This window comes from Hesperophylax consimilis, chromosome 7 (genome assembly GCF_061612785.1).
Source record: "Hesperophylax consimilis isolate HC1 chromosome 7, BYU_Hcon_1.0, whole genome shotgun sequence".
Lineage (NCBI taxonomy): Eukaryota > Metazoa > Arthropoda > Insecta > Trichoptera > Limnephilidae > Hesperophylax > Hesperophylax consimilis.
In genome coordinates, this window is record NC_142842.1 from 17,079,093 (window position 1) to 17,101,018 (window position 21,926).

Here is a 21,926-nt window from a genome sequence, read left to right on the forward strand (position 1 = left end):
ATACATATTATTAAAAACTCACTTGTGAAATTAAACAGAAAAGTCCAAAGTAATGCCACCTAACCATATAATCGCTTGATTAACAGATTACCCTTTCCGTTGTTAACAGATTGATTACCATACATATACCACAGACAAAACATAGGTAAGCTAAGTCTGTTTTACAGGTATTTTAAATGAGCCTATTTACATGAACTAGTAACATTGATCTCCCTATGAACTATGAACCGGTGTACATATGAGAAGCTTGACAGACAAGAGCAGACACGTGTTTGCATTTAGTGTCGGCTGCGTGAGAATGGGTTGTTTCTCCGACTTATTCTTGTATAAAACAACATGAATGGGGGATGAGCTACTGGTATCCTTCTTTCCTCCTTTATATAATCAGGTTTCAAGACCAGTATTATCAAATCCTTTCCTACAGAGCCTTCTTTAAACCGCCTCACAAACCAAAAGGGTGGTGATATTGCTCTATGTATTATGCATGGTACAGACCATGGGACACCATTTTATGAGGTGTCGCATAAAATTTAATCTTAAAGATTTGGAAGTAGGTACTATTTATATCTTACATGATCGAAGTTCTCGAAGATGGATGCTGATGGCTGATGTATTGTACAAACAACAGTTCTTCCCTGTCGAGCCAAGGTCTGGAGAAGTTTGATGCAGTGAGACGAAGTTACTTGGTCCAGCCCGCTGGTCGGCTCATCCAGAAAGAAAATTGGGGGATTGTTGACCAGCTCCAAGGCTATCGATAGTCTGTTAAAAAAATATTATTTAAATGACTCGGCAGTATTCGAAAATATCTTGATATCAAAAAATCGATATATCAAATATGTTAATATCGATACATTATATTCAATTATCATTATATGTTTTATGTATTATTTATTCCGATATATTTTTATGTCAGTAATATAATTTTATATTCTCTGAATATTTATTGGACATATTGTATAAGTGGTATTAGTTTTTACATAATTATTTTAAAGTCTTCCTCTATATAAGTAGTTTAGCAGGTTTAAATGTTAATAAATAAATAAAAATAAAATTTAATGACCGACCATTGAAAAAAAAAAAAAAAACTGAATGAATTTAACCTTGACGCGTATATTGTAAGTTTATGTTGAGATTGTACTGCTCTTATATTTTATTTTTTAAATATAATACCAGTATACTGGAGTAACATGGAGGACTACAATCTCTTATAAATAATAAACATGTTTAGTTGAATAAAAAGAAGAAGAAATATATATTTGTGAATAAGAAAAGATTGGGTTGTGATTTATAGCTTATTATGATATCATTATTGTCTGCTTCGATATAATGAGAATCGATGAAAGTCATATCGTAGTAAGATAATAAGAGAGGCATCTGTAAATAAACCTGCAAGACCAAGGCGTGTTGGGAGGCCTAAGAGTGTAGAGATAAACACTACAGCCTGAACCGGAGACGATCAATATTAATTGTCAATAGCTATGTCAAATTGCGTCATTAGTACGATTGACAATTGCTAATTGATCGTTTACAGCAGGGTTGGGGAATCTTTATGCCGTCGAGGGCCATTTGGATATTTGCAGTATCACCCGCGTGCCACACATAGTTTATGGTGGTGGGGGGGGGGGGTGGTGTCGGAATTCCCGATATATTATTATAACCTCATTTTATTTTACCAAGCATCTGGTTATTTTATAACACTACACCTGACAACAATTATTTGAATTAAAAAAAGAAAAATGTCATGTAAACTCATTTCTGCTTCTAGAAATTTATAACTACACTAGGAATGCGAGAATAGTTTCCCCTGAGTTGCGTTTACAGATGAGTCCGCAAATCGAATTTTAAGTTGCATTCAAAACACATGTCTGGTTTAAACTTAAGATTAATTCTGCGTAAGAGTCCACGAGCTTACCTGGGAATTTTGCAGCATATGGTATGAAAGTAGAATCGATTAGGTCACTAACGTGTCTTGATTTATTGAAATATGACAACTTTTTATTCCTAAATGTAATTATTGTAAGGTCAACTTGAGATTATTAAAATACTTACAATAGATCAGAAATAAGTGGCGCACCAGGCATCATTATTATCTATTATTCAACTGATGCGTCATGACTTCTCTGAATAATTATTAATTTACTAAAACTCAAAATCTACCAATTATGTATGTTGATTTATCATTTTATTGTGCTTACAAAGTATCAGATTAGAATAATTATGAGATTCGATGGATCAACAGCACAAAAGTCGGCTCTCAAGAGAATATTAGGTTAAATTAAGTCAACGCAATCCAATTATTAGAAGTATCGTCTTCCGTGGCTTAGCGGAATCACTCAGGGATATAGGTTGTGGGTTTGAAACGACATTTTTAAATTTATGTGGGTAATTCTACATACATAATTAAATGCAATGAAAGTACAAGATCTGAATAGACAGATTCTTACTAATGTTACCAACCTTCATCCTTCTATTCTCGAATTCCTTCAGCCTCACAACATTCCTATCCACTCGAGCATTTGGAGTTGTATACATATTTACCTTTACATAATTAATTTATTAATACAATTTCTCAAAAAATTAATATGGCAACATATGAAACAGCTTACTGCGGTATAAAGCAAAAGAATCAACCCAAATTTCACCGTCCAACCCATATTTATGGCAAGCGATCGCTCAAATCGTTTTTGCAAACTTGGCATAATTTGCCAAAACTCGCTCGAGTGCATTACTATGTAGTAATATCGAGTATTATGTATATGGTTGTCATTTGCTTCCGCTTTACACAGATTTTGGCATGTAACACAATGGTGTGTCTGTTTATTTTTTTAGTGTCCAACATAATATTGAGCGTGTATGTAATTAACCTCTTGAGCAATTTTGGGAGATATTCTTTACCGATAGCAAACACCTGTAGTCTTTTTAGGAGATATATCTTGCAGCCTGACACGGTCTCATAAACATTTGTACGTGTTTTTTCATCAAGAGTAGGTACTATGATTACACAGTAGCCTTCCAAACGTCTCATAAACGTTTGTATTTGTTTTTTTAAATCCAGAATAGGTACTATGTTTAGTAGCCTTCCTAAAGCCGTAAAGGAAGCCTCGAGTCTTGGCACTTTTCATAGGATATGTGAAAAAAATGTATGATTTGTATATAAGATTAATTTTGTCACCTACTTATATCAATTTGTACCGATTTTTCTGACTTTCTTGGACTGTACTTTTGCACGTGCTTAGTGTTACGAAAATGGCACATTATAAATCGTATATCGTGTAGGAAATTTATTCGTCAACATAAAAATAAACTAAATATATCTTCATTATCATAATTTTTTCCTCACTTTTTTGAGAATAAATAAAACAATGAAAATACCCTGTTCTGCGTTGGTTATTAGACCACCTTTTTTATGTGAATACCGCACAAGAGTCCCAATTGCTCCCAACCTTCTGGAACCATTGAGACTACGGCATCCCTAATCGGGGTATGTTGTGAGGCTGAAGGTAGTGGAGAGGGGAAGTAGATGGGGAAGAGGAAGGCGGGGTAGTACCTCGCTAGATCTAGTCACCAAACACTTTGTAAAAACAATTGTACTGAATTGTATCTCGTGTGACGTTACGGGACACCATTGCATGCGTTTATTCAAGTTCAGTATATAAAAGATCCATAACTTCGTCATTTTTGGAAATATTTATGGCAAAAAAATCACTATCATTAATAACTCTTTAAATATAATACATTTCAAGGATGACCTCATTCCTATCCCCAAATCCCCCTTCTTATATAAAATAACCCCACCCGTTTTACCTCTTTTTCTGCCCCCCCGATAGCAAGTCCGTTCGGGTGTTTTCGTGCCCCGACAGGCCCATGTTGGCGAAGATAGCCGCGCACGTGGACCGGCGGGGGGTGCCTGCGGGCATCTTGAGTGCTGCGGCCAGAGACATCAGCTCGCCGGCAGTCAGGAGCGGCTGCAAGAGGTCGTCCTGCGTGATGTAGCACGAGCGCTTGTGGAAGTCGCGCCGCTTGCGCTCCTGCCCGCCCGCGAGCAGCTCGCCGCACACCCCTTCGGATCTGGAATTGTTGGATTGTATGACAGATTAATCACGCATTTACAGTAAAAGATTTCTTATTTTAACATTCTTAACATTTGGGAAGATGTATAGGATCGGAATACAAAAGGTCATATCAACTGGTTTAGAAATTACATTTAATAGCACCATCCCTATTGTCATGCTGTGCTAGAAAATGTGTTCTGTTGTGTGGTATCAAGATACCACGTTCAAGTTCCATGTTCAAGTCGTGGTGATGATAGGTATAGATAGGTCATGTAGGTATTATGAAGACTTGTAATAAAATAGGGTCTAAGCACCAAAAATATTAATTTTCGATTGATTTTGAGAAAATGTTTTATATGCCAACGCCATTAATCTGAATCAAGCCCTTAGTACCGCACAGAAGTCCCAACTGCGCTCCACTGTCTGTAGGCAGCGGGACTATGGCATCCCAATTGGAGATTACGTCACCAATTATAGCTAAGATCAGTTAAAGCAACGTTTTGATTTTGAATGGTGGTTTTTCACCAAGGTGATACTGATTATAGGTATCTAAGACTCTATAACATGCCGCAAATACACTATCACTACGTATATGTTATTTCATGTATGAATTAAATGTGAAATAACACATTAATTCTTAACAGGAATGCTTGATTTTAATACATTAGAAGCCCGCAGAAAAATATTTTTAGGCAAACACTTTTTTAAGTTAATCTCTGGTACAATACACTGTCCGCCTATGTTGAAAGAGGTTAACTTTTATGTCCCTAACAATTATACTCGAGGGAGATCCCATAAACTCTTATATGCTCCGAAAGCGAGGACTTCTGCCTATCAGAACGCGCCAATAAACTGCATTAGCCATCGACATTTTCAATGTCACCTACAGACAATTCAGTAACTATCTTTTAACACATATCACAAAATAGTAAAACTGCCTCTGTAAACTTTTTAATTTGTAATCTTCTCCATGATATAATGTTGTATAACCGTTTTATGGAGAACATGAAAAAATAAATAATATTTGTCTATTTGTTCGCCATGTTTCATAACAGGCGGAAAAAATGTGTACATATATTCTACTTGGGCGAAGCTGGGTAATAAATTCCCTACTAAAATTTATAAACTTGGGCGAAGTCTGGTAATAAAATAAATCTACGTACTTATATTCTGAATCTGTGTATACAGGGTGTTAACCCTTTGAGTACCGCATTTTTATTTCCACATATAGATATATTTTTGCTCACTAGATTTTTTTAATCTTATTTTTATTTTTTTTAGGTCCCAAAGGGTTATTTTTTATTAGCAAGGAATCAAAGCTATAACACAAACAATTGTTTATTTTTTAAATTTTGATTTACAATACATGCATAAATATAACACAAAAAAAAAACATAAAAATAATAATGGATCCCTGTCCAAGCAAAACAGCCGAAACGGGATCTGTCACTATATTTACGATATTTGTGGGTGGGATAAGGATTGTAACCTAGTAGAAAAAATATACGCCATGGGTAATAAAATAAAGCCACCTACTTATCTACTACATTTGTGTTTACAGGCTGTTAAGGGAGGTACTTGACTTATTTTAACAAGTGATTCCTGACATTATTTGGAGTAAACAATGTAAATTAAATTTTGGTATCCGTTTACTTTTTAAAGATTTTTTTTAATATTTATCAACTTAAAAATGAGTAGGTATTGGATAGTTAGGGACGGGGTTAGGGTGCATGTGAAAGAAATTTTAGTTGTTGTTTGGTTTTGAAGAAAGAAGTAAATAAAAATAAATAAAACATTAAAAAAAGTCACCAAAGACCAAATCGCTTTTACAATTTCGACTCCAAATAATTTCAGGAATCACTTTTTTTTTATTTATTTATCATTATCAAGTTTAATTTGCAGAACTCCATTTTAATTTTTGGTCTTTATTTTACATATTACTAAATATTAGATTTACACAGCAGAACTTGTTTATAAATAAACTGTTTTTTGTAAATTGAATAACAACATTATTGAATACATAAAAGGTTTAAAAAAAGCTAAAACCCACTCTGGGATAAAGCTCTGTATAATGATTTTCAGAATAAATGTACCTAAATATAGATATTATATTATTGACTGAAACCTTAATGAGTAAGTACGCTAGTAAAAGGATGTTTTTATCCATATGTACCTATTTAATTTATGTCCAATACCCTAAAACGTTTTTTATTTTTTTTTATTTTTTTTTTTTTTTATTTTTTTTTTTTTATTTAATATCAAAATAATATACAAAAATCAAAAAGTCCCAATAAACTACATATATTCTACTTGTAAAGAACTACTGGTAAAGAATGTCAAGTACGCCCCTTAACACCCCATTAAGCTACCTACTAAAAACTCAAGTTGGCATCAGTGGAAATATCTTCATTCGCGTTATTGACATTGGAACGAAATTACTTTTACAAATAAAAATGTATAATGTATAAATTAGCTTTGGTAATGCAGCATTTTGTTTATCAACAAATATATTTTGACAACAATTGTACCTCGTCAAATGACCCAACTAGTAGTTGCATTTTCCCCATGTTTAATATTGAAATTATCACAATGTGCGCTGCATACCAACACTACACAGTGACTTGAAACTCGTAGTATTAATAATTGTGATTTCAAATAAAACACTTTTTCTAATACAGGGATTTCAGGATACAGGAAGTTCAGCTCGAAAAATAGTAGGCTTATACACCTAGTACACTTTTTGTATTTTTGTTTTGGGGAAGGTTTCATTATTATCAACCGAAAACCGACCAGTAGGACTTTCGTGAAGCTTTACCTTAAGCCCTAAAGTCTCTTGACATTTTGCAATCTACTGCTCTTATGCTACGTATACATATGCGAGCCAAACTGCTGAACCGAACCTCAACTTATGGGAAAGGTATGGTAACTTATGGTGTTTCAAAAGAAAATACTATTCTTAAAAGCAGACGAAAGATTTTCAGATTTTAGTTTGATAAATCAACAAATATAATTAAAAATTTGAACGGAAATATCGGTGAGCTTTTTATCGTATAAACTGAAATTAACATTTAACCCGAAACTAAAATTATATTTAATTAGACTTTTTTATAAAAGTTCTGTCACTTCACTTTATTCGTTTTATATTTAAAAAATTGAAATATAAAATTTTTAAAACTTCGACAATTATTTTTCAAATGATAAGGATGGGTTGTTTCGGAGAATTTGAACAATTATTAATTTTTTTCTTTCTATTATTAAAGTTCTGTTATTATTTCAGTTCTGTCAAGCAACTAGCCTATAATGATATAATAACAGAACTTGAATAGGACTTTCACAGAACCCGAAAATGAACGTTGAAATTTGGTGAATTGTTAAAATTCTGCGAAGCAACCCATCCTAAAGGTTTCAGAGAATTATTTAAAATTTTTCGGGAACGTCTATGGTCAATTTTTGTATGCAAACTAAAGCGTTGTATTCTCGCTTTCTACCACTGTGTACATCTCACGATTTCACCGTAATACAAAATCAGATAGCAAAACTGTGATACCGTGTCAGGCTGGAAGAAATTTCTCCCAAAAATACTCTACGTGAATAATATCTCCCGAAATTGCCCAAGGGGTTAAATCCAAAAACAAAATGTTGTACGAGCGATCGATATGAGATACGATTCGATTGTATACCTACCTATCAACTGATCTTCTGAAATTTTATCTATTGAATTGAGAAGGTATAGGAACAGGACCAACCTTGCAGTTATAAGGATGCTTTAGTGCAGAGGTTCCCAAAGTGGTCTATATAGACCCCCAGGGGTCGATAACGGCATGCTGGGGGTCTATGTCAGCGAGAAAAAAACGGGGGTCCACGAGATTCAAATAGGGGTACATACGAGCGGACCCCTATTTACCTCAAGTCAACATTTAGGAGTTAAGGAGACCTAACACAAATATAATAAACTGAGAAATGACTTATTTGATATTTGTATTTTTATATTGCGTAAAGTTGTTTATTGAGGTATATAAATAGAGTCTAAGTTCATTTTCTGGTCAGAATTAATATATTCAAGTAAAACATTGCACATTGGAAGCCGCGAATTTTCCTAGTTCCACTTGTTTTTGAAAACCGTCCAGGGTAATAATGACGTTCAACATTTAAATGAGCTCCACACAGACTTCAAAACTAAGTTTGAGGTCATTTTGACTGTGGAAGTGGAATGTTGAAGAATCGGATATCATATGACAAGACGAACTGATCGGAATAAGCGCTAACAAGACACAGAAAGAAATTTCCGTTGCTTATCCTGCTCCATTTTCATCTGGTGTAATACCTCACAAGGGCGCCCCTGTCTGCACAATGTAAAGACAGAGGAACTATACCGCCACCCGGTTGTCGGATAGGCAAGGGAAGGGAATCTTCGTACGAAAAAGATAAATGATTATCACATGGGACGTTAACAGTTTTAGGAAAATTCAATATTCGGCAGGTAGGGGGTCTACGGAAAAAATATATTTGGCTAGTGGTCTACGGGGAAAAAAAGTTTGGGAAGCTCTGCTTTAGTGCGTGGCATTCTTGAGGAGATCTCAGGTATGGGGTCCTGAAGACACTGTCTATGAAAAGTCGAGAAAAATTTTGGAAGTAATTTTTACGATACATGAGAGAGTTCGTTTTTTACCCGTAGCTGTTTCCAATAGCATCTTTCTCGGGACGTTGGTTATCTAATTCAAGGAGGGATGTCGAATTACTGCTGACATTTTGGCTGAAATAGGATTCTATATCCCGGATTATTTCACGCGAAGCCGTCAACACCGGCTTCTAATACATCCCAGGTGCACTAATTAACTAAGGACCAATGCTGATGCCCTTGAGAAGACTTACTGGGTTAATTAACTGCCTCGTAGGAAATGTGGATATTTTCCATGTCTCCTTCAATAAATTTTGTCACGAAGTATTATTTAACTTTTAACCATAATATGTACCTACGTGTAACCTTCTTTGTAACCTTATATGCTAACTTTATATTTCTTAATCTACTGGTTTTTACATTTTTTTACAAAATAAATAAAGTTAAAATTACGTATTACCTATTTTATATACGTGATGGGGTAATAATAAAAAATAATGAAAATGTGCCATAATTTTTGCAAATGGCATCAAATATCATCGTGCTTTGACATTTATGTTGTAGACAGATAGAGAATTAGTTGACAACAAGCAATGAAGCGAAACACACCTGAATAACGCGGAATTATTGTTACTGCTTATTTGACCAATTTCCGGTCTGTTGTATTAACGCATCGTGAATTTCGTCGTCGTTTTCCTCGTCGTCCGTTTGGATAAAATAAAAATATAAATTATTACCACTTTTAAACATAAAATTTTATTTGTAGGTGAAATTAATACTGGAATTCTAAGAAGACCTTGGCAAGGATTACAAAGCCACTAGAGTGCTCAAACGAAAATAATAACAGATTACATCCTGATTATTTTTCTTATTAAAAAGTATATTATTCCGGCTCTGAATTCACGCGCAGTATAGACATATTAATTCCTATGTCTGTGACGCGCAGCCACCGCCACCGCGTAGTTGCGGTCAACGCGCGCGGATTTGGCGGGTCCGCATGGGAAAAAATCTCACCATATATAAGTAGGTAGGTACTAAGTAGCCTAATTAATGGTGCCCTCAGCGTCTGCGTCCCTCTCGTCAGAGGTTAACTTCAGGTTACACGGACCGCTCAGGTCAGTTACCTGAGAAATTTAGGACATAGACAGAATCTGATGCTCCTTTGCCGCTCTGGCGTCACCTACTTCTTTCCAAGATATTCCATCTGAAGAGTGATCTCCGTTCCTTGTGGGATCCCTTCAATAAATTATAAATATATTGGAACTTATTGGGACTAGCTTTATTGTCTTTACTTCTGTGAAAAAAATCCACAATGATATCCTGTTACTGAGCCCCGTAAAATGACAATGCTAAATGCTAAATCACTACTTTTAATAATCTTTATAACGAATTGGTGTACATTATGAATACCAAATATATGCTTTAGATAAATTTAAGGTTTTCCTATCGTTTTGCTTGAGTAGAATACAAATAAATAAAAAATATAAATGTAAACTACTAAAATTTTTTTTTTTTCAATAGAAATGCATGAACGCGTAAAGGAAACAACTTTTAAAAAATACAGTACTATAGCTAAGATTATATGTGACAGTTTCACTTGATTAACTTTTTTGCTTTCTTATAAAATTATTTACAAAATAAATAAAAACCTGTTTTGTGCTTGAAACCGAACGTTTCTAGACTCCGTTTGTCAAGCGATTTTAATGCCTGTTACCCTCAATATAAGGTATACCAAGAATGTACATATTTTTGGCTTGTAGCTTCCTCTTAACTTAAAATGGTGCGTATTATATTTACACAAGACATGTGTTTTAAAAAATCACCCAAATTACACTTAACATATCATTTCGTCACTTATTTTTTAAATTTTTATCCTCATCTTTAATATTGGACGGTATTTCGTGGAAAATCTTCACCGCTCTATAATATAGTAACGAGTTCTGTGATTTTTACCGCTTTCAAAATGGAAGTTTTATTTCAATTATTTTCTTGAGTGATTATGTTTTCGTTTAAATTCTTTAACTTTATTCGCCGTTATACATTTTAAAAAGACAAACTATTACATTTAAGACGAGACAATACCCTAAAATAAAGTCGAAATCTTAACGACATAAGTGGAGAAGCCATGCACAAAAACATGCGACGCGCGGCCCTAGTGTATTGGACAGACCCAAGGTTGAATTTTCCCTAGCAAATCTCTAAAATCAATTGGGAATCGTATAAAAACAATATTCGGTGAGCGGCCCGGAGTAATGGATACTGATGAATTTGCCCTAGCAGACTTAGAAATTTGATTTTTCCGCGAGGTTTGTTTTAATTATTTCTGATGAACGTATTACTAACATCTCAGATGTTTCTAAGGGAATTCCCCGGGAAGTTACTAATTCATCGTCTAGAAAAATAAAATCTGGTGCTTACAGCTGTTTTTATTAATCTTACATCCGTAGTGATTTCTCTATCAATTCAAATGTGACCCTTGAGCAAAACCCCGTTATTAGAGTCTTGTGTCGAAGAAAATACAATTCTTTGTAAAAAACAATACACTTAGGTCCCTCAACATATATTTCATCTTTATTTTATTTTGTCGAATTATTCACAACATTCAATTATTCTAACAGTTTTGCAAAACTGTTAGGACGGGATGTTTTATAAAATTTGAACAATTCATCAAATTTCAAAGTTCATTTTCAAGTTCTGTGAAAGTTCTTTTATTATTTCCGTTATGTGAAGCAACTGGCCCGTAATGACACAATTAAAGAATTTGAATAATACTTTCGCAGGTTAGAAAATTAACGTTGAAATTTGATGAATTGTTCAAATTCTGTGAAACAGCCCGTCCTTTGCCTTCTGAACACTCTAAACACCTCCTCTGTTGCCAATAATTATTGTAAACAAATTGACTCCTACAATGTAACTACTAATTTTAATACTTTGCTGGCCGAACTAATTCGGAGTTTCCCAACTGGAAATATTCGTTTTGTTTGTGTAATTAATGTTAATGTGATTAACTAATGAACGGATGTAGTATGGAGTTGAAACCTTACAAAACAATTTATCTCTGCTACCACTTAAAAAATAATCAAAGAGCGTGAAAAAAAACTCCTTTTCCTTGGCCACAGAAAATAAAATTGATTATCTGTGAAAAAATTTGATGAATTTTCATCGAAAGTAGGGAAAATTGATAAATAATAATTGATATATGAACTACATAATAATCGTAGGTACCGCAAACGGATGTATGTAGTACCTACCTATTTAATTATAAATCACATAATATTTTATGTATTTCATGTATTTTTTTAAATTTCAAATAAGGAATTATACAGTTTGTCCAAAGAATCTCATTGAACATTCTTTTTTCAAAGTTTCTTCGGGCAGGTAGGTAGGTACCTACAATAATATTGAAAATCTCATTCAAATTTAGTCATCTAGTTAAAGAAAGACGCAGTTAATAAAGTTAATGAAGCAGATTTTCTAAAACGCATATCAGTCAACTACATATCTAGTCAAAGTTAGTCTTATTATAAAGAAATACCGTGTACCTATTATAAATATTAATTCAAGAAGGCCGAGGCCGAGAAGTGAACTCGCACAGTAATTGTAATAATTAGCATTACAATGATCGTTGTGCAGGGCACTTGATTGGGATCAGCTGTAATTAGCGGAGTGAGGTTATTATGAGTGAAGTCAGAGAAGGTGATGGGTGTTTTTAGATTGTTGCCGCAATCCACAACAATGATTTAATCATCTAATAATTATATTTATTTTATTCTCGATACCACAAGGCACAGTTTTAGGACTTTTGTTCATAATGTGTGTAAATTATTTATTTTAAGTTGCTAAATATAGAATAAATCTAGGATTTTTTTAAATAAATTACCAGAAAATATAAGATCCCTTAATAATAGCTTTAAATAATTCAAAATAAACAAAAAAATACTGAAAACTGAAACTAAAAAAAAAAAAACTTTAAAAATATTAAAAATATACATATACACGGTATCCGGAAACTCGTAGTACAAGCGGGAAACTGGAGAATCTACACCACATGGGGAACCCAAATAAACAAAGTTTTTTTGATTTGAGCATTTTCACCAAAACAAAAAAAACAAAAAAAAATTTTTTTTCGGCTATTTCAGGGTTAAAATTTTTTCGTCATTCGATCTGAGACGCCGACGCAACGGATAGGAATTATTATTAGCATAGGTAGGTACTCACTATATGTAGCGATGTTCCGATCTCCAATTAAAAACACAAACACGTCACATAAATTATTTTAAATGTTCACCGTTAACTTCCAAGCACAGTTGGGTCTGTCTGATGATTGATTATTGCACTATTTGAATCATGTCTGAGTTAATTTTTACCTCGTCGAAGGCACCGATGATAAGTCTCAAAATCAAAACATTAAAAACGTACAACTGTTTTCAAACACGTCGAACGCATCGATGATAAATCTTAAAGTATCACTATCAAAACAATAATAACGGGAATTTAAAACACACAAATTTCGACGACAATTCGATTTTATGTTTAAATTAACGAGAAAACTTCTTAAAGCAAAATGCAATGTAAACAATGTAAACAATCACATAAATACAGCAAGCTGCGGCGACCCATAAACCAAAACTAACCTACTTACGATTTTTTAACAGAAATGTGACATCTGCTTATCGTGCGTCTCTTTTCTTCATATGTTTGTTGAACCCAGCATACTAGAGAAAGTTATATTTTGCGAATATGTTAGAGATAGGTATGAATTTTAGAACAACATATGTTTTAACCCTGCAGAGCAGAAATGTTTTATGATTACACCGGATTAAATGAAGGGTGATTTCAAAATAATGCTTTAAACCCGGGTTTCTTTATTTGTTTTACTTTTAAATAGTTTTAATTAGTTGGGTACTTTGATCTTCAGTAATAATTTATAAGAATTTGATAAAAAAAAATTAAATTCTGACTCGGTTTACTCGAAAACGAAAGCTCAAATCAAAAAAAAATTATACTACAAAATCGACTCCAAATGTGATGTAGATTCACCAGTTTCCCGCTTGTACTACGAGTTTCCGGACACCGTGTATAATGAAAATTTTATTAACGATTAACTAAAAAAACATAACAAAAGTATTAAAAATCTTTTTGAAAACTAAAGAAATAACACCTTCCTCTCATACACACACGCATAGCACACATTCAAATAAAATATATAGATACATAATAATGAAAGAGAAATATTGCCTTATATTATACCTGCAAATGAATTATTACCCTGATATTAATAATGTTTATTTTGTACAAAATAAAAATCATTTGATTTATTTAACGCCCAGAGATGTAGATACTTTTGAAACACAAAAAACAATCTATGTAAATAAAAATGTAAATGTTCGTTTGTTCCAAATCTTAAATCTCCGAAAATTCTTCACAGATTGCTTTGAAATTTTGATATTACGTCACATTCGAATACGCGTATTTTTATATACCCATATTATATTATAGATGTCACCTGTGACACGCAAAAATACGTATTCGAATGCGACGTAATTTTGATATTACGTCGCATTCGAATACGCGTGTTTTTATATGCCTATATATTATAGATGTTACCTGTGACACGCAAAAACATCCTTTTTGTCATCTGTGACATTAACAATTTTTTTTTAAACAGCGCCATCTGTTAGACGTGAAAGCAATACACGTTATTTTTTCTTTATTTATGGTAAAAAATACTCAGCATGTAGAGGGAGACCAAATTAGTTAAATTCAATTATGCTTAAAACTAGAGATATGTTAGTCCAATAATATAAATAATACGACCGACTTCTGACATTTCCCATACATTCTGACGACGACATGCTACATTAGCGCCTCCTAGCGGCAAGAGTTGTGAGCCATGGTTTTCTTTCATACATTTGAATGGGTTTTATGTATAACTAGCTTAACCCCGTCACGCGTTGCTGTTGCTCAGCCTGTCTGTTCAAAATGAATTTATGAACGAAATCACGATGATAAATCAAAACTGCCGATCTGAATTCTGGAGAGAGAACCAAACGCGCATGCGTCGGGCCGCCAAAAGCAATGTTGCCAGTTTATTCAAAGCACAGTTACAGAATTTTTTATCAGTATGATTTCAAAACAGAGCTTGTATAGTTTTATTCCAAGATTGATGAAATATACTGATGGTATTGTTATTGATATAATGATACTTTTGATGAATTTTTGCACATTTGACGTTTAGTCCAGTCAGTGGGGGATAAAAAAGGGCTCCACCTTGCAAAAGGTTAGGTAGTAGCGATTTTGATATATGTTGTTAAGATTGGGACTCTAAAGAAAAAAAAAAGTTTTCGACCTTGGGGGGGTCGAGCTCGACCCGCCATCTTGGATTGAAGGTGCCAAAATTTGTTGAAAAGTGGTTGATTTTACAACCAAATTGTTTAACGCAAACTTAAAGAAAACTAAATTGCCTACATTTTTTGTGGAAAGTTTTTTTTTGTAAGTCTAATAAGTAACGAGTTACAGCGGTTGAAAGAAGAAAATTTTGACAAAAAATTGTAAAACTCCAGTTTTCTTGATAAATTTTGTACGAACATATTATAATGTTGTGGATGGAGGATATCTTTTACATAAAGTTGTATGGAATCGGAATGATTATTTTGGGTCAATTTGCGAGAAGTACGTTCACTATGTAAGAAATCACTATGAATCACATGCAGTCATTGTTTTCGATGGATATCCGCTTGATGATGGTGAAAAAAATACGAAAACCGCAGAAAGACTTCGCCGATCGAAGAAGCACATGTCTGCAGATGTTCTTTTCGATGAAACAATGCCAGTTCAAGTTTCACAAGAACGATTTTTAGCCAATGAAAATAACTAAGTCCGTCTGATTTCGATGCTTACAAAGCAATTTATACAGGATGATTTTACAGTTAAGCAGGCTGAAGAAGATGCTGACGAGTTGATTGTCAATACTGCGATTTCTTTGTGTTCATCATATGACGCTGTTTTCATTATTGGCGAAGACGTTGATCTCCTAGTTCTGCTGACAGCATTAGCACCACCCAAAAGTAGTATATATCTTCGCAAACCCGTGAGAGGCAAAACTTTTGAAAGACTGTATTCCGCGAATAGTGTGAAATACAAAGAGGCGGCTGAGAATATTCTGTTTCTTCATGCCTTTAGCGGCTGCGATACAACATCGTCCTTCTTCAACCAAGGAAAAACAAAATTTTGTTCGCTTGTGTAAAACGACACAAGACTCAATGCCATGATGGGAATCTTCAAACAACATGATGCAACACCAGAAGACATAGCAGTTTCAGGAACGCGCTTTCTTGTTGCTTTGTACGGGGGTGACATGGATGAGGAAACCTTGGAAGAAGTCCGCTACAAACGTTTCGCAAAGTCGACAACAAAAAGCAAATTCAATCTTGCCTCTTTGCCACCAACGAACGACGCTGCACGGTACCATGCATTAAGAACGTACCATCAAGTCCAAAAATGGTATGGAATCCAAAAAAATCCAGAAAACTGGGGCTGGAAACGTGACACCAACAGGCTTGTTCCAGTAATGAATTCCAGTAATGTTCTTTTTCTCCTGTAAAGTAAAGTTCTTTTTCTCCAGTAATGAGTTCCGGAATGACAAAGAAACCAGCACCCAAGACTTTATTAAAATTTATTTCATGCAATTGTAAAAAAGGATGCGGCGTTGCATGTAGCTGCAGGAAAGCTGGATTGAAGTGTTCTATTGTAGGTGGGTGCTGTAATGATCAAACATGCCGAAATTCACCAGAGGTTCACATCGATGTCGAGGACGAAGAAGAAGAGATTTTGTCAATGGAAGCCCAGAATCTCAGTATCACAGGCAATGAGTTAGATGATGACATTGATGACGAAGACTGTTATTAAGTAACATAATTTATAGTAACATAATTTCGAAATCTACCATCGCTGGTATATCTGTGGAGTAGACCTACTGGGGATACCACAGTAAAAAAAATGCGCCATGTTCTCTACCTCATGGTGGTGTGGAAATGAGTTAGCAAAATTATTATTATTATGTAATGAATAACCCGAAAAAATTACAAAGTTGGGAATTTCATCATTTTTTAGAAAAATATTCACATTTCCGCCACTGTAACTCGTTACCTATTAGACTTAAAAAAAAAAACTTTGCACAAAAAACGTAGGTAATTTAGTTGTCTTTAAGTTTGCCTTCAGCAATTTGGTTGTAAAAACGACCACATCACAATTATTTTGAAAAAAACAAATTTTGGCACCTTCAATCCAAGATGGCGGGTCGAGCTCGACCCTCCCAAGGTCGAAAACTTTTTTTTTTCCTTAGAGTCCCAATCTTAACAACATATATCAAAATCGCTACTACCTAACCTTTTGCAAGGTAAAACTCCCCACTGACTGGACTAGTTCTAAATAAGAGGAAAATTACTGTTAGCATCGATTTTCGGGGACTTTTTGGGTGATTTCTAAAAACTCTGTATGAAGAGCTTAAATAGATTAGCTAACTAGTTATATTAAAAAAAAGAATTATTAATTGATAAATTATTTTTTGTACGCAATTTATTGCTTGTCTGATATGATTTATATTTGTCAGTTCAAATTTTGAACCTGAATAATTTCACGTATCACCTAGGAATACAATTTTAAATCATGCACCCTTGCCCCGACAGCCTAAATTAGTAAATATGTTTATTTATTTTAAATAATAATTGATATATGAAATACATCATTTTTGTAGGTACCGAAAACGAATGTTTGTAGTACCTACCTATTTAATTATAAACCACATAATATTTTATGTTTAATTTATTTTTAAAATTTCAAATAAGGAATTATACAATTTGTCCAAAGAATATCAATGAGCATTCTTTTTTCAAAGTTTCTTCGGGCAGTTGGAAGGTACCTACAATAATATTGAAAATATCAGTCAAAGTTAGTCATCTAGTTACACCGTCACAGTCACCGACAGCCTAAATTAGTGAATATGTTTATTTATTTTATTTTATTATTATTATTATTTTTTTAATTACTTTATTTTTATTTTTTTACTATTATTATTTTTTTTATTCATTTTCGGGAAATCGACAGTTTACATTTAATCAGTTTGTACGTAAGTATTAAATATTAAAATAAAACCAATTATGGATTTCCTCCTTGTGACTTATAATAAAATACATAATGAAAAATATAATGTTGATGGGTTTACCTGAATCCAGACAAAGCATTCAACAAGCTGCTTTTCCCTGCACCAGAGGGACCCATGATGGCTGACAGTTGTCCTGATTTAAATTTGCCACTGACAGATTTCAGGATCTCTCGAGATTTTTTAACACCTGGAAATAAAATAAAATAATGAATTTTGTGATGTTATTGGTTTTCGTAAAGTTGACTCCTGTTTAGAAAGACCTTTTTACATCTGCATCAGGACTCTTTCCACCCATCGCCTTGCACCGTAGTGGGAGGGATGGATTCTTAAGACCCCCAGATTCCTACCCACCCCTCTCTTACTCACCTTTTTCCTTCCCAGAACTTCATCTTCTTCTTTTCATTAAAAAGACCCTACACAGATTCACAAACCAATGAACCATAATGTCAAAATAACCCAATTCGCAGATGATAAGAATATCATGTCAAGCTCGACTGTCGCGTCCACTGCTACAAGACGAGTACAGCTCCAAGCCATTCTAATCGAAGAATGGTGCAAAAAATGGATAATTTCAATAAATCTCTCAAAAAGTGTAGCGACTGTCTTCTCACGCAGAAGGCCTAAACAACCACCGAATAAAACACTATTTGGTGAAAAGGTTCCATGGGAAAAATCATTAAAATACCTCGGAGTAACTTTGGACTCGAAATTAACGTGGGGAAAACACATCAATGAAAATGTCAAGTAAGCAAATAAGTCTCTACTCTACCCGATGTTAGGTAAAAATTGTCGATTATCATCAGACAGTAAATTACTTCTTTACAAGACGACCACTAGGCCAGGCTTTACATACGCTGCACCCATTTGGGGATATGCAGTTCACTCACACATAAACAACTACAAACCCTGAAAAACAAAGCCATTCGACTAGCATTGAATGCGCCAGAGTGGATCAGTGTTTCCACTCTTCACAATGACACAAACATTCCTCTGATAAAGGATTTAATTTTTACACAAACCGAAAAATTCTACGCTGGATTAGCCGGTCATGAAAACCCTACCATAAACTCTCTCGCTAAATAAAGTGAGAATGAAAATTTTAAGTATAAAAAAACAAAAAGTAATCCTCCGCAAGGAGTGAAATCCTGTCCCAAGTTGCAATATAGTATTAGTAAAAACTTAATATAAGACTGAAAAACTATTATATAATGTCACTTAAAACTATACATGTTTAACTATTAATGTCACATTTAGTAAAAACTTAATATAAGTATACTTAATTTAAAAAAAGAGTAAAAATTAAATTACATTTGGCATTTCACAAACAATTGGTTCCTTAGAACAGGCAATCTGCCTAGCTAGGAACTAAATTCGACCTAACAAAACGTAATAACACTTGTACTTACTCATTTTAAATATATGCTCTCATAATGCTATGTTATTACTGTTATGTCTTCTTTAAATGTATCTAATGTAAAAATAAATAAATAAAATAAAGTATCTTAAATTTAATTTTCCCGAAAAAAACCACTATAAAATTTTGTTTTCATGTAAATCATTTTTAGATAATCCATTTCGTCACTACGTTAGAGTCAGTAAACTCATGTTTAGAAACTCTGAACATAAATTATATCCAAATCCAACACAGTTCATCCCCAAAGATGTGCACAGGCTCTGAGAAAAATCCGATTAATCCGATAAGGGAACGTAATAAGAGGCTAATATTAAACAAAGATAATCTTCTTTAGTTAGCAATGAGCCCTTCAATTTGAGAACCCTGTTAAAAATTGCTTACTGAATCGTATTAAAAGTTTTGAAGCGTCAGGTGCACAAACCTGTTAATGTAACTTACTTATTAAACGATATTTATAATATTTAATAACTAACAATGTTATAAGTAATAATTCAAAAGGATGAAATAGAACACCACACAGATATAAAAATGGATGCCACCAGAACTGGTCGTGTTCACTATTTCCAATCTGAGATTTACAGCTTTACTGAGCCGACATAATTATATTTTTAAATGCTCAAACAATATTTCACAATTTATTTACACAAACGTAATACTTTTTCCATTATTTTTTATTGAAATTATAATGAAAACGTACACATTAATATGTAACATAACATTCTTAATTAAATACTTTAATCTCCCAGTTAGTGGAGAAATATTCTCGGGTCTAAAGTAGGAATCAGACGGATCACTTTTCGTTCATTTCTGTCTTTCATTTTGAATATTTCACTCGAAGTGAAACGTCTGAACACAAAATGAATCAAAAGTGCCGAATGAATTAATTAATTTATTTTTAATGAACAGATCCGTCGATGTTGGATTTTGGCATTCGGCATCTTTCACTCGCGCTCGGAATGAAAAAAATAACACGTCGTTCTCTCTCTTCCCTGCTAAATGTCGTAGGAATACGCACGTTCATTTCTCTCAGAACAATTCGCAGTTTTGTTCGTGCAGGTATCTCTCATCAAAGTATCTTCGATAAATTCCTCTTCATGTTCTTTTTTTGTACGCAAAACAATGTATAAATAGCACTTGGTTTCAACTTAATTACTACAAGAAAAGGTACATTAAAGTTACATTTTTTCTCAACCAAAGTTAAGTTTGAAGGTTATGAACTCACTAAAATAATCCAAACTAACAACCTGAAAACCTATTTTGTGCGTATTTACTTAAACCCCCGATTTGTCTCCATTAAACATTAACGTGGAAATCAAGTGTTGTTTTTTAAAGAGCCTTGTATGAAGTGGAATTACATTAATATTTTTCCGCTAATTCTCTCAATAATGCAACACAGTTCTCGTTAAAATCCCACCCACCACTGTCGACGTGTAAAATTCTTCATTAAAGAAAACGAATTCCAAGGCACACGACTTTGTCCGACGACATCATAGTGGGAAGGACTTATGAATGTTCATTTCTATATACCTAATTTTGTATGTTCCGTGTGAACGCGAAATGAAATAAAAATGAACATTCACCCGAGTGAACCGTCTGATTCCGCCTTAACTGGGAAGCCAGTCTATTTACGAATACAATATTATTTACTTGTACAGCATAATTACTTAAAAATAGTAGATATATTAAGTTAAAAAAAATCAAAATATTATAAATATTGGACAAGAAATGAATCGGTGAAAATACACAGAAAATGACAACAGAGCAAAAGAATTTATGTAAAAACCATCGGTAAAATATAAATCCGTCTGTTAGTTTTAGATAAAATGTTACCTTAATTCCAATTCCTTCTTTCCAAGTAATTTTGGAACCAAGTCAAAACTTTGTCTTCCAGCCCAATTTTTTACCTTCCCAAAACATCCTTTCCATAAAAAAATCCACACAGCATCCCAAAAGACGATATAGGCCCCGTGGGAAATTATTATCCGAAGAGCTTTGTGTGGGGTTAGTGTAAAAAAAATCTTAACATAAACTTAAATGTTTAACTGAAAGCTCAATTCGGTAGAGTTGTATTACATACGTACTTTTGAAACCACTTCTTCTTAATCTATGAATGCAAAAAAACCACCCCAATCCCGTACTAAAATTTAAAATGATTTCACAGCGTATAGTTTAGTAAAATTTGTATGTTTTCACGATTGTGGTATGGGTATAGGGTATACGTCATTTTACAATTTACTCCAAAACAATAAAAACCTTCCCCAATTTTTTTTCTTCTCATTATGGAAAATTTTCAAGTATCTTTAGAAAGTAATTTCAATTATAATGTTCAATTGACACAATTTTCACGTTGCTGTTGCTTCAATCAGTTCGATATTTTGGGGTTAGGCTTAAGTTTTATATGTTTTCGTGCTGTTATTTGGTCGTGTATTATTGTTCCCTTCTTATTGCCTTGCAAATTTGTTTTGTATACACACTATAAACCGAATGTTTTGTCATTTTCTTCCATAAAACTCTGCAAGGAACACTATGGGAGTAATTCTTAACATGACCATTGAATAGGGAATTATAAAAACTTTTTTCAAGAAATTACCAGGTCAGGTTGTTTTACAGAATTTGAACTATTCATCAAATTTTGAAATTATTTTTCAATTTCTGTGAAAGTTATTTTGAAGTTCTCTT

General features: G+C 33.5%; 1 protein-coding gene across 2 annotated transcripts in view; it reads right to left on the reverse strand.

The window, feature by feature from the left end:
• The window catches only part of LOC149422398 (ATP-binding cassette subfamily G member 4), a 100,024-nt gene that overhangs the window by 3,549 nt on the left and 74,549 nt on the right, over positions 1–21,926 (reverse strand). The window contains exons 3-5 of one of the 2 annotated variants that reach the window (XM_089633780.1): positions 17,894–18,020; positions 3,805–4,068; positions 573–759 (exon numbers count right to left, since the gene is read on the reverse strand). In XM_089633780.1, the coding sequence (XP_089489906.1) occupies positions 573–759; positions 3,805–4,068; positions 17,894–18,020 (578 nt within the window). Of the gene's footprint in view, positions 1–572; positions 760–3,804; positions 4,069–9,279; positions 9,426–17,893; positions 18,021–21,926 lie in introns of those variants that run through there. The other variant, XM_089633782.1, reaches the window with a different exon arrangement.